Raw genomic sequence first — 13,376 nt, 5'->3', positions numbered from 1 at the left:
TCCTAAAAAAAAAATTCCTTATCTGTCTGAAGTTCAGAATTAACTGGACATCCTGCATTTTCGAGTTCTAAATCTGGCAATCCTCTATGTGACTCCTTTAATATCTCAGAATGTCTTGGGGACTTTTTCATCCCTTAATGACCATTTCACTGGGCCACAAGTTTTTTCCTTCAAGATCTTGTGGTTGTCACTCCATAATCTTTAGGCATTTAGCACTGCGAAGAATTCTAAGCCCAGTGCGACCTTTATTTTTGTAGGATCTATTTGTTCCTCCAAGTCAAAAATTTCACCACCATGTGTCTCAGTATTGTTTTATCTTCAGTACTTTTACCTCCTTTTCAATGAGCTGTTCATTTTACATTATCAGCTCAGGGAAGTTTCCCTTACTATGTGCTTGATTAATTCATCTTCACATGTAATCCTGGATCTTTCTCAGGAGGAAGTCTTTGGTTTTTAGATTTCCACTTCTGTACTCTCTGTCCATCATATTTCTTTTATATCATTGCTTTAATCTCTTTGTCTTTTGCTTCTGCATTACAGAAACATTTTTATGGCACCTTCTACATCACTGACTCAATTTCCGGCAGCGTCAATTCTGTTCTTTAATAAGTTTCCAATGTAGTTTCTGATTCTACTACTGTGCTTCTGGCTTCCTACATTCAGCCATTTCCCCTTTCATCTGATTAGAGTCTACACATCTCAGCTTCTATTTTTTATTTCATAAGTTCCTTATTTTCCTTAATTGTATTATAACCACAGAGCAAATATATTCTAAAATTTACTTCTATTTTTAGATGTATGCTTGTCTTTACCTTTTTAAAATTAAGAAAAAGTTTTTATTCTATTTATTTATTTTTGGTTGTGTTGGGTCTTCATTGCTGCGTGCAGGCTTTCTCTAGTTGCGTTGAGCAGGGGCTACTCTTTGTTGCGGTGCGTGGGCTTCTCACTGTGGTGGTTTCTCTTGTGGTGGAGCACGGGCTTTAGACACACGGGCTTCAGTAGTTGTGGCACACGGGCTCAGTAGTTGTGGCTCACAGGCTCTAGAGCGCAGGCTCAGTAGTTGTGTGCACGGGCTTAGTTGTTCCGCAGCATGTGGGATCTTCCCGGACCGATCGGACCCACGTCCCCTGCATTGGCAGGCGGATTCTTAACCACTGCGCCACCAGGGAAGTCCCTCGTCTTCTTTATCTTGAATGTAATTTCAATCTTTTGCGTTCAAAGTTCTCTTTATATATGTCCATTGCTTTCTCTACCTCTTCCTTGAACAAAGAGCCGTCTCTCTGTAACCAAAGTTCACCACTAAACACTGTGAATGGGCTCTTCTGTGGTCTCCCTTTCTGCCTACCCAGCTCCTATAGGAACTGTGTTTTCAGATCTTGATCTTCAAGACTCGTTTACGTACACAAGCCTTGGCCAACACCCTGTGTCTAGGAATTCCTTATCGAGTCGTCTCTGCCCACCTGGAAGGCAACTGCTGCTCCAACTACCTGGTAAGCTCACTCTGCCGAGAATTATTTTGAGATAATGTGAAGTCATATTCAGGTTTCTCTTGCCAGAAAGGGTCCATGCCCACAATAGATGTTTCCAACTCAGGTTAGTGACGTACAGACGAAGTGCATAAAACCTTCAACAAATTCACCTCCTCCACCGCTGGAAACATCTCTCATTCTCTAATCTCTTTCCCCTTTCAGCCTCCACAGCCCTTCACAACACTACACTGATAGTGGATGTGATACTTTCCAGGGCATCACATACATGCTGGGAAGCCTCTCTGTGCCTTCAGTAAAGTGCTGTATCTCTGAGAATGGTGGCAGGTCTGTCTGAGATGCTTAGCACGCTAACACGTGTGTCATCTCTCTCTCTCCCTCTCCCTCCCTCCCTCCCTCCCTCCCTCCCTCCTTCTCTCTCTCTCTCACACACACACACATACACACACGTACACACAAAACACACATCCCATATCATAGCACATGCTGCTGGACACTCGACATTCCCAATGCCCAGGCTGGCACTTCCAACCTATTTAGATAGGTAACCAGGGCAATCCATTAACTGTAAGTTTACAAAAAGATTCAGGTAAGATATAAGCAATAAGCAAAGACCAGGGATCTATTTTCTCATGAACTCTGTTCTCTCCCATTTTCTCATGAACTCTGTTCCCTCCCACGCCCGTCTGTGATACCAACCAGTGTCACCGTGCCACCAGCCAATCCCAGATTTCTCTGGAGCTGCCTGCAAGCTATGGCTGGCTTTATCCTTCCCGATGCTTGCCAGCAACTGTACCCTAAGTGTCGCTACTGAATAAGTGGCAGAGGAAAGGAATGAATGGCAGCCTTCTTGTTCTGCAGAAGCTGTGCATTTGACATATAAATAAAGACATTGGAAAACTGCCAGGGTTGGTAACTGCAGAGCCCCTCATCAGAGCTCCAGCCTCTTAACTCCTCTCCTTGGCTGCAAGAGTAAATCTCTGGGAGGGTGGATGTTGGACCATCAGTGACTGTACAGACAATGGCAAGAAGAGGACAGTGTAAGATGTGACATGGACACCGTGCTGAAGTCCCCACAGGCAAGGACCTACCACTGCTGATTTGTATGACAGTCTTGTTCTAGCAAACATCTTTTTAGTTTAAGGCTGCAAAACTGCTGTTGTTTGGGTGACAGGTGGTTGGGATCATTATCTTCTATTTACCAAACCCACAGGAGGGAAGGGAAGAGGTAAAATTCTCAGGTCTGGACCTAATAGAGACTCTTGAGCAGTCACAGATGGATGCAACCTCTGTGACCTTGATTTTTATCAGCCACGAAATTAAGCATACTTAATTTGCAGACCCATGAGAGTTAGATGAAATAACATTCCTGAAGTCCTTGGCAGAGTATCATGGACATAGTAGGTGCCCAAAACATGTTAGTGATTACCATGATGTATTATGCTGTCCCGTAAGATAACAATGCATGCAAGCATCTTACTGTTCAGCACAGACTGTGTTTTTCATCCTTGCACCTCCTCTGTTTTCCTCCAGTGCCTTAGTTCCTATCACATCACAGGAACTTAGCTACAATCTGTTGGTTGCATGAATGAATGTTTAAATGAACAAATAACTGAATGAGTGATTCCCAGATGAAATGGAAACAATCCTGATTTAAGAATGCTGGAATTAGAAACTGATGGTTAATTTCCTTTAGCAACTTGGGGGCCCAAGTGAGAGGGAGTCAGCGTTCTCTAGCTGGTGTTGAGCATTGTATTACAATTGGTTCACTCCAGATATATTTTCCAGTATAATGTATGTGCCTCAAGTTTAGGGCTTGGGTCTTATTGAGCTCTGTATTCCATACCCTGGCTCAGAGCAATCCTTCAGAAGCTGTTTTCTGAACAGAGAGAAGGATGGGTAGGGCAGTTGCATGTACCTTAATTTTGACGATGTCCGGATTGTACTGCACCGCCTCTCCCCATTCCTGCATCAGTTCTGCTGTCGGCAGCTCACTGTATGCCAGGGCAGTGATGTACTCACTTGCCCCTCCTCGCACAAGGACAACCAAGTCATCCACCATGGTGTTTCTCTTGTTTCTGTCTGGAATGGACATGGAGACCTGGCATGTCAGGGGATCCATTTTCACACCTTGGAATTTACCGCAACCTAATTGACAACCTGGTTACCATAATATTTATGGAGCTTGCCTAGGAGATGTAGGTGGACAGTATGAATCCCTGCCAGCAAGGGAGTCACAGTGCAAGGGGCAAAAGGGCAGTTCAATCATATATGACACAAGCTGGGGACAGGACAAGAAAGGGACATTTATTTTTAGCATCTGTAAGTGCCAGTTGCTAAATGAGTCTATGGAAGACAGATAGCTGATAGATAGATAGATACATACATACATACATAGGGGTAGATTAACAGATCATAGGTAAATAGATTGGTAGGTAGAGAGATAGATTTTTAATCATTTACATGTCATTCACTAATCTAACGTTGTACATGTATTAACTCAACTAATCTTCACTATGAAATAGGAACTATATAATCCTTACTTTGCAGATAAGAAATCTTAGGCACTAGGGTGAAGGAATTTACCCACATAACCCTGCGCAAGTTCTAAGTGAAATCGTTTCTTTGTCTCAGATGACAAAGGTGGGAAAATTTGTAAAGGGTGAGCATGGGCTGTAATAGATACTCACTAAACAGCGTCTACCATTATTATTTTGACTTCTCATGGAGTTTGCCAGAAAGCCCCCAATCCTATCAGTGAGTCATTCCTATTCTAATTTTTCCATGTGTCCAATGCCAAAGGAACTGGTGGAAAGTGACTATTCCATCCCACTCTGAGCTTGCAACACCTGAGCATCATAAAAAGGGGGTCTTGTATACTACTGGTCGGATTGTAAATTGATATAACCATTTCAGAAGAACTCGGCATTACCTAGTCTAGAAGAAGTACATACTCTACAACCGAACAATTTCACTCCTGGGTATGTTCCCTGGAGAATCCCTAGCACATGTGCACCAGATGACTGTGTGAGAATGTTCACAGCAGCACTGATTATAATTGCTTGGCACAGGAAATAACCCCAATTTAACAACAGGATGAACAAAGTGTTATATTCATACAATAAAATACTATGCGGCGGTGGAAATGAACTATAGTTATATATAAACACATGGCGTTGAATGAAAAAAAAAGAACTGAAAAGATTACATTTCATTCACATAAAGTTCAAAAACAAGCAGCTCTAAGCCATATCGGTTAGCAATATATGTAAGTGGTAAAATTATCATGAAAGGAAGGAGGTGTTTAACGTGGAAGTCAGGACGGTGTTATCTCCAAAGGGAGGGAGGAGTTGTAATTGCCAAGGGTCTTGGGGTGCTGGGCAGTGCTCTATCTAGTAACTTGGATGGGGGTGGTTACTTTACGTAGTTTTCTTTAAAAAGCACCTATGTTTTCTGCGTGCCTCCCTATGTAAGATGTGTGCTCCAACCCAGCCCCACCAAAATAAACAACAGTATCCACCATGTATCAGTCACAAGAAACTGTTCTAGACCTGCAGGTCATTTCGTTGTTGTTTCATTGTGTTTTGCCTTGGCTGTGGAACTCTTTCTTCACATATGATCACATATACAGGGATAAGCTTAGTAAGTACAGCAGGTGAAGGAGAGCTGCTCGGGGTGCAGAAGGGGTCAGGATTGGAGCTCTCTGATCAGCCTCTCTTTCCTACTCCACTCGCTGTGTCGATTCCCAACTCCCTTGTGTAGCCTCCAAATTCTCTGCTCCCAGACACCTGGTTCTACCCACTGGCTTTAGCACTCACCTCCTGGTCTAACCCACCATGTGGACTCTGCTCCATGATTTGTGGCTTAGCCTGTCCTTCTAGTTTCCATCTCCCCCATTGTTTCAGGTAAGGACTAGCTGCCTCACCTGTCTCCCCCACTGCCTCCACCTGGCTCCTACCCCTCCAGCCTAGAGCATCCTTTCTCTAGCCAGGCCAACTCCTGGCCCCCAGAGAAAATTTTCATTGTTAGATTTTTTTCTTGCCTGAAAACAACCTCAAGTTGCAATTCAAATGATCCCTGCCCTAGGAAGCCTGTCCTGATGCTCCAGACCGGGTTTGGTGCTTATCACTGCCTTGTCCTTGCTTCTTTGTTTGCCTAGTTCATGTGAGTACCATGAGGATAGGAAGACCATCTCATTCATTTCTGTACACCCAACACATAGTAGGCGCTAGGTAGATTTTTATTGAATGAATTATTATTTTAATTGAAATGCCTTGGAACTCCCAGTCTTTAGCTTAAAGAGCGACTGGCTCTGGGGTTCTAGAGAGGGAAGGATGATAAGCAGAGAAGTCACATGCCCTTGCTACTCACCTTTTATCTCATTGAGAATGCCTTTGCACTTGTCCACCGACACACCCAGCTTGATGTTGACCTCTTTTATGGCAGCGCCAATTTTAAAATCATTTTTGGCACAGGCCTGGACATCCTTAAGAGAATAATCTGAAGGAAGCAAGAAAAGAGGCTCATGACCTAGAAGGTAATTTGTCCTGTGCCTTTTCCTGTGAGTGATTCCAGAGGCCTAACCCTTCCTGGAGGCCCACAGGGACTCAGGTGTAAATTATTGGGTGGCCAGCCTGATGATAAGAAATGCAGGCAGCTCCTAGCACCAGGGTAGAGACCTCATTAGAGATCAGCATCGACTTCCCCTTTCAGCCTCTTCAAAGACTCTGAGGGTTTTTGCTGCTCTCCAGAGACAGGACATGCTCAGAGTCACTTTCTAAAAATGTGGCTCCTTATCAAATCTCTAGGGATTAATCCAGTGAGTAGAGGCTGCTGCATGCTGTCCCCCTTCCCCTGACCCTTCCCACTCTACTCTTTGATATAGTAGAAAGAATTTGTTAATTGATCAGTTGAGTTAATGCTTACGAAGTGTCGGGTATAGTGCCTGGCAAAGAAAAGGAGCTGATTTCCCTTATTTCTTCTCCATTTTTGGACCATTGCCCATCTGTTCCTTTCTAATTCTCCCCAAGGCATCTTCCTATCCTGGGCTTGCTGAAGTCTTCGGTATGACTTGTGAACACCTTTCTGTAGCACTGTGAGGTCAGGGAAAGGAGAGGAGAACAGCTTTGGTACCTGGGATTGTCTAGGAATGTTGGTGTAGATCAGTTTTCCCCAAAGCATGTTCCTTGAAACATGAATTCCATGATGATATCTCTTATAATTCTTGTAACAGTAAGAATGACAAAAAACCGGGCTTTTGCAGTCAAGCCAGTGTGACAAATGTTGTATCAAAAGAGGTGGAGTGGTCACTTGATTTCAGCACACCTGTGAAACTCTAAAAGTGGGATCTATTATATGTTTATCCAAGTTGATCATAGAACCTTTCTGTAGGAAGCAATCTGAGGAACTATGAAAAGTGCTTTTGAAACCTCTGGTATGGAGGACAGTACCCTTGATCTTGGCAAGACTGAGGCCACACTGATCTAGATTTACCTTGTACACCATGTGTCCTCTTGCAAGTACACTGGACCTGTAACCAGGCCCTGGCGCTGCCACTGTAAACTGCATGACCTAGGGCAGGTCACTTAACCTGACAAATGCCATGCTGGAGGAAAGAATACTGGATTGGGAGGAAGAAGTCATACCTTGGACTTGAAGTTGATTGCAAGTGGGAAGACCTATAATATCTACACGGAGAATGGATTGTAGAAAGGGAATGGGAGTTGAGTATTAGTTTGGAGGCTCTAATAATAATCTGGAATGTTGCTGCTCAAAGCGTGGTCTAGGGACCAACAGCACTGATATCACCTCAAAGCTGGTTAGAAATGCAGAATCTTGGGTCTCAACTCAAACTTACTGAATGAGAATCTACCTCCTACAAGATTTACAGATAATTCACATTCATATTAAATTTTGAGAAACACTGGTCTTGGCGTGAGCATAAGGTGGTAACAGTCAAGATAGAAAGAGAAGATAATTTGGGGGGTAGAGCTGGTGGGACTTACTAATAGATTGGGAAGAAAGAAAAATAATCAAGGTTGACGCCTAGGTTTTTGCCTTGAGCCACTGACTGAATGGTGGAACCATTCTGAGATGCGGATGACTGCAAAGAAACATATGCAAAAGTTCTCTTTGGGGGCATGTTAAGTTTCTGATGGTCATTAGACATTCAAATGAAGATATCTCAGAGGCATTTCCACATGAGCTCTTGGGTGCACAGGAGAGATTCAGGATAGACATATGCATTGGGAATAATCTGCATGTTCAAGGCATTTAAAGCCAGGAGATTGGACGCTATTGTCTAGAGGGAGTTATGTAGAAAAGAGGACTGCCCAGAGAGAGGGCTGGCAAAGGAGGACCAACATCAACCAATTCAAAAAACGACGAGGGGGGCTTCCCTGGTGGCGCAGTGGGTGAGAGTCCGCCTGCCGATGCAGGGGACACGGGTTCGTGCCCCGGTCCGGGAAGATCCCACATGCCGCGGAGCGGCTGGGCCCGTGAGCCATGGCCACTGAGCCTGCGCATCCGGAGCCCGTGCTCCGCAGCAGGAGAGGCCACAGCAGTGAGAGGCCCACGTACCGCAAAAAATAAAAAAGTAAAACGACGAGGAATCTGTAAATGAAACTGTGAAAGTACAGCCAGGGGGGGATGAGGAAAACTCAGAGCATAATTCATAACCCCTCCCCCAACAAGGAACAGAAGCCTCTCCCTGTTAACTCACACTTCCATGTGCCCCATCAGTAAAGCCACGGTCCTTGGGCAGCGTACCTGCTCTCTCCATGGCCTCTTTGTTCATGATGAGTGTGTATTCATAAATGCCCCCGAGCACGGCCTCTGTGATGTAATGGGTCCCGAAATCACGAAAGAGATCTCTGTACTCCCCATAGCTGTACTCCAGGGGCAGCCGCTTGACCCTCTGAAGGAATTCGTAATGCAGCATGAGGTTTCTGGGTTTCAGCTTGTAACGCGCTACTTCAAGGTCAGAGCGAGCATGCAGAAATTTACTTTTCTAAATGAAAGACCAACAAGGGAAAAGCAGACCTTTAAAGTCAGGAATCTGGAACAAGAAGATGAACTTTCCAAATACCATCCCATGTTCTTGGCCAGGAGTCATCACTCATGATTCCTTTAGGAGACTTGAGGGAAGATGGCCTCTTTGACAAGCCTTCATTTCTCAGAAATATTCTGATGTACTTTTCAGCTTGGAAGAGCTTGTTCTTCGCTCACTTCCTTACAGTAGCAAGTAAGGACCAAGGAGAAAGGGAAGCAGAAGCAGACAAGGCAGGGAGCAGCAGGTGCCCGTGGACCACTGAGGGGAGACGGGGTTTGCGGACCTGCAAAGGCAACTTCTTGGTTGACGCTTTTTTTTTTTTTTTTTTTTTTTTTAAAGAGAAAGAAGGTTTATTCAGGGAGATACACACTCCACAGCCAGAGTGTGGGCCATCTTGGAAGGCGAGAGAGGCCAGTTGATGCTTTTTAAACTCTGAAGAAAAGGCACTCAAGAAAGAGTAAAAGTGGTGCTTTAGGAAGGCTGGACACCGTAGCACATGGCAACGGTCAGCAAACCTCGGCCTGCACTCAGGATCCGGTGCTTGGTTTTGTAAATCCAGTTTTTTGCAGTGCAGCCATGCCTACTTGTTTATGCATTGTCTATCACTGCTGTCACCCTATGGTGGCAGAGCTCAGCAGTTTCCACAGAGACCCTACGGCCTCGCACAGCCTGAAATATTTACTCTCTGGCCCTTTACAGAAAAAGTTTGGTGACCCCTGGTGTGTGGGAAAGACTGAAACATGGTAATGCTAGATGAAGGTCAAGCATCCAGAAATGTTACTGTAACCCAAAGCGAGAGGTTCCTACACTGCCGTGAAGGCTGAGGAAAAGGTGACTGCGTGGGAAGTACACGTTCTCCCCTCATCTTAAAACTCTCAGCCAGCTTGACCCATCAGCTCTATAAGCCATGCCACCTCTGCTCCCTGCCCTGCTCTCCCCCACCCTAGTCCTGCCCCAGTGACTCATGACTTCCTTCTTCCCATCCTTCCAACCTAAGCAGTCACTAGGTGCTCTGTTCATGACTTTTCGAAATATTTTAGCCTTCTTCCTCTGCCTGGGTTATGATAAAAGCTTCCCCACTGATTTCCTTTCTCCCTCTGGCTGCCCTCAATGCTCCAGTCAGAGTTGACATCCTAAAACTGTTATTACAATGCTCTTCTGGGCTTAAAACAAAACCCTGCATTGGCTCTCTACTGCCTGCAGAATAAAAGCAACTCCCTTACTCTGAATGTAAGAACTTCACAGTCTGTCCCCCAGTAGCCTCCTGGCTTCATCTTCTACAACCCTGAAGTTTTCCCCACCCTACCCCGCATACCTTACTATTCTCCACTGCCCACACCGTACCTCAGCATCCGTCTAACGTTTCACTCTTCCCCACATCTCTTTCATAATATAATTTTGCACATGTTGTTCCTTCTGCCAGAAATGCTCTTCCCTCCCTTTTCTGCCTGACACACACCGACTTATATTTTAAATCCCTGCTTACCTGTTGCTGCCTATGTGATGCCATCCCTGAATTTCCCTGACACACACTCCATCTCCCAGGATTGCACTGCGTGTTGCTCCTATTTCCTTTGTAGTATAGACCATGCTATATTACAACTGATAGCAAAATCAGGACTAGGTTATCTGCAAACGTGTTTACCTCTCCTACTAGACTGTGAGCTTGAAGGCAAGAATCGTGTTGTTTGTCTCTAGGTCCCAAGTGTCTAGTTTAGTGCCTAGCACGATGTAACCATTCTATAACTGGCTGTTTGAATCAGGGAGGTGGGAGGTGGGAGGGAGAGAGAGAAGGAGCAAAGGATGGTACCCCTCTCTTTCTCTCCTAACAAGGCAAGGTCCTTTTAATCATCCTGTCCTTTATCACTATATTTTAGTCTTGAGCACCTACCGAGTGCCATCCTGGATCTAAAGATGAAAGAAACAGCCTCTGTCCCCAAGTTGTTCACAGCCGAGAAGATGAAGGAAAATAAGCAGAGACAGTTACAGTCTAGTTCACGTTTACGACTCATTTTCTGCTGGTTTGGCATTTTGGCAGCAGAGAACTTTCTGAGCCCCTCACCACTCCCTTTTTCTCACATAAATCGCTGTAGACTTTTAATTTCCTCCACGCTCCTCTCAGGTTAGTTTGCTACCACATCATGCTCATGTTGCAAACTCTCAGCGACCAGAGAATAAATGAACCTCGTTCACTCTGGAATCCAAGATTCTTCAAGTCCACCCGCCTGTCACCTTACTTCACACTCCAGTTGCTCCTCTTCCACTAAGTCATGGGCTTTGATCTTCACCTTATGGGCAACAGGGAGCAGCTGATACGATTAGATTAGTATCATAAAAACATTTTTCTGGAAGCACATAAATTTGAAGGGGCAAGTTGGAAGACAGGAGACCCATTAGGAGGGCTGAAGCCAGAGATGAAAGGGCCTGGGCTAGTGAAGATGTAATCAGAGTTTGATTAAGAAATACTGGATGGCCAAGACATGGAAACAACCTAAATGTCCATCGACAGACGAATGGATAGAGAAGATGTGGTATATATATACGATGGAATATTACTCAGCCATGAAAAGAATGAAATAACGCCATTTGCAGCAACACGGAGGCAACTAGAGATTACCATACTAAGTGAAGTCAGTCAGACAGAGAAAGACAAATACCATATGACATCACTTATATGTGGAATTTAAAATATGACACAAATGAACTTATCTGTGAAACAGAAGCAGACTCACAGACATAGAGAACAGACTTGTGGGTGCCAAGGCCAGGACAGGGGGAGGGATGGAGTGGGAGTTTGGGGTTAGCAGATGCAAACTATTATGCATAGAATGGATAACCAACAAGGTCCTACCGTACAGCATAGGGAACTATATTCACAATGGAAAATAACACAAAAAGGAATGTATATATTTATGTATACCTGAACCACTTTTCTGTGGAGCAGAAGTTAACGCAACATTGTAAATCAACTATACTTCAATTTAAAAAAAAACGAAGAAATACTGGAGAGTGAACCTAAAGGATTTGGTGGCCAACAAATGTGGGAATGAAGAGAAAAGAGAGCCAAATATGATTCTGACATTCCTAGCCTGGAAAGGCAGAAGGAAAAGAATGCTACTTAACACAGACAGCTTGGCGGGAAGCACTTGCTTTGGAGTGTCCATAAGGCATCTAAGTAGTGATAACCAGAGGAGTGGGCAGTGCAGGTCTGAGCTTCACAGAAAGGGGAGAAGCAGTGATGAAGGCTCATGCTTGCCCTGGGAGAGGAGGGGGGTGAACAGAAGAGTCACCTGCGGCAGCTGTAGAGTAAGAAGGGAAGAGGGCCACAAATGAAAATAGAGAACAGGTGGGGCTATTAGAACCCAGGAAGGAAAGTAACTGATACGGACCAGAAAGCAAGCAGGAGAAACAGGCATGTGACCACAACAACACCACCAAGAAGTTGGAGGTGACCCCAGAAGAGGTCTTGGGTGACAATCTGGAGAGGAATTTCATCTGAATATTTGGAACAGAAGTCAAATTGCTGGGAGTCGAAAAGTCTCCAGAGATGATTTAGTCTTGCAAAGCTATGTTCTTCAGCTTAATGAAAACCAAGGGAAAATCTCATTAGAAAATGAGAGTACACAGAGAACTATATTCAATAACCTATGATAAACCATAATGGAAAAGAATATTAAAAAAAGAATGTCTTTATATGTATACATGAATCACTTTGCTGTACAGCAGAAATGAACACACTGTGAATCAATTATACTTCAATAAAAAAATTAAAACTGAGAAAATAACATTGTAAATCAACTATACTCCAATAAAATTAAAATAGTAAAAAAAGACAAAAACAAAAACAATGCCATACTAAAAAAAAAAAAAAAAAAATGAAAGTAAATAATTATAGAAGGCCACCCCTGTCTGGCCTTTCTGAAAAGTAAGTTAATGTAAGGCCAAGGTATTTTTTGTGAAAAGCTTTTCAAGATAGCAAATATAATTGGCTGCCATTACTAGTAGCAATACAGAATACAGACACATCTGTGGGCATGAAAATTCAAATGAATACATAGAAATGGAAGAGCACCCGAAGGGTACTTACCGTATGAGAGAATCGTTTGGTCCTGCTAATAAAATGTTTGCCGTTACCACTTGCACTGCTAATGCCAAGTTCAAATATCCCAGGTACTTTAAAACCAAAGCTGAAACTAGACTTGCTAATTGTTTTCCTTGTGACATTATGTTCGAAATCTGAGTATGATTCATATTCTGTCAGTGCAAATTCATATTTGCCTTGGGTCTGAAGGAAGAAAAAAGAAAATGTTCCTTATGTCATTTGACTTACATCAGTTCAATTCAAGTCAACAGATACCCACTGTACCCTTACTATGTTCCAGGTACTAGACTAATTGCTCCGGACACAAAATACTCAGAGGCGCCCACATTTCCACCCCGAGGGCTCTTGATCCAGCAGGAGAAACAGATGTGTCCAAGCTGATACTCGGAGGTGGGTGCTTGATTTGGACGTCAACTGACAGAAACGCAGGAGAACCTTCTGGGCTGTAGGCAGAGACGTGGAGGTGGGCAAGGGCAGGGTGTGGTCCAGAAACTGTAGGGATGCTAGTGCAGTTGTATCAGAAGATACAAGAGTGAGGGGAAGACAAAGGTGCTATGAGAGGGTGTGCTGGCATCCAGATGCTGAGGCTCTGAATGACCTGTCAAAATGTGAGCTTAATCCAAGAATGAGCCAAGCGAGGAAGCAGCTGAGCCTCAGGAAGTTCGTGACGGGATGGAAGAGCGGTTGGGTTGGAAGGGATGAATTTGGGGTCAGAGAGACAAGCCAATGTGGAGGC

At 44.1% G+C, this 13,376-nt stretch overlaps 1 protein-coding gene across 1 annotated transcript in view; it reads right to left on the bottom strand.

The window, feature by feature from the left end:
* The window catches only part of C8B (complement C8 beta chain), a 40,648-nt gene that overhangs the window by 10,345 nt on the left and 16,927 nt on the right, over nt 1-13,376 (bottom strand). Inside the window, exons 6-9 of the mRNA XM_022575786.3 lie at nt 12,626-12,823; nt 8,256-8,496; nt 5,859-5,987; nt 3,406-3,569 (exon numbers count right to left, since the gene is read on the bottom strand). Of these exons, the coding sequence (XP_022431494.1) occupies nt 3,406-3,569; nt 5,859-5,987; nt 8,256-8,496; nt 12,626-12,823 (732 nt within the window). The remainder of the gene's footprint in view (nt 1-3,405; nt 3,570-5,858; nt 5,988-8,255; nt 8,497-12,625; nt 12,824-13,376) is intronic.

The sequence above is a fragment of the Delphinapterus leucas genome, chromosome 1 (assembly GCF_059928025.1).
Source record: "Delphinapterus leucas isolate spDelLeu-1000000601 "Yukka" chromosome 1, BTC_Dleu_Yukka2, whole genome shotgun sequence".
NCBI lineage: Eukaryota > Metazoa > Chordata > Mammalia > Artiodactyla > Monodontidae > Delphinapterus > Delphinapterus leucas.
This window is presented reverse-complemented; position numbering and strand designations above follow the sequence as displayed.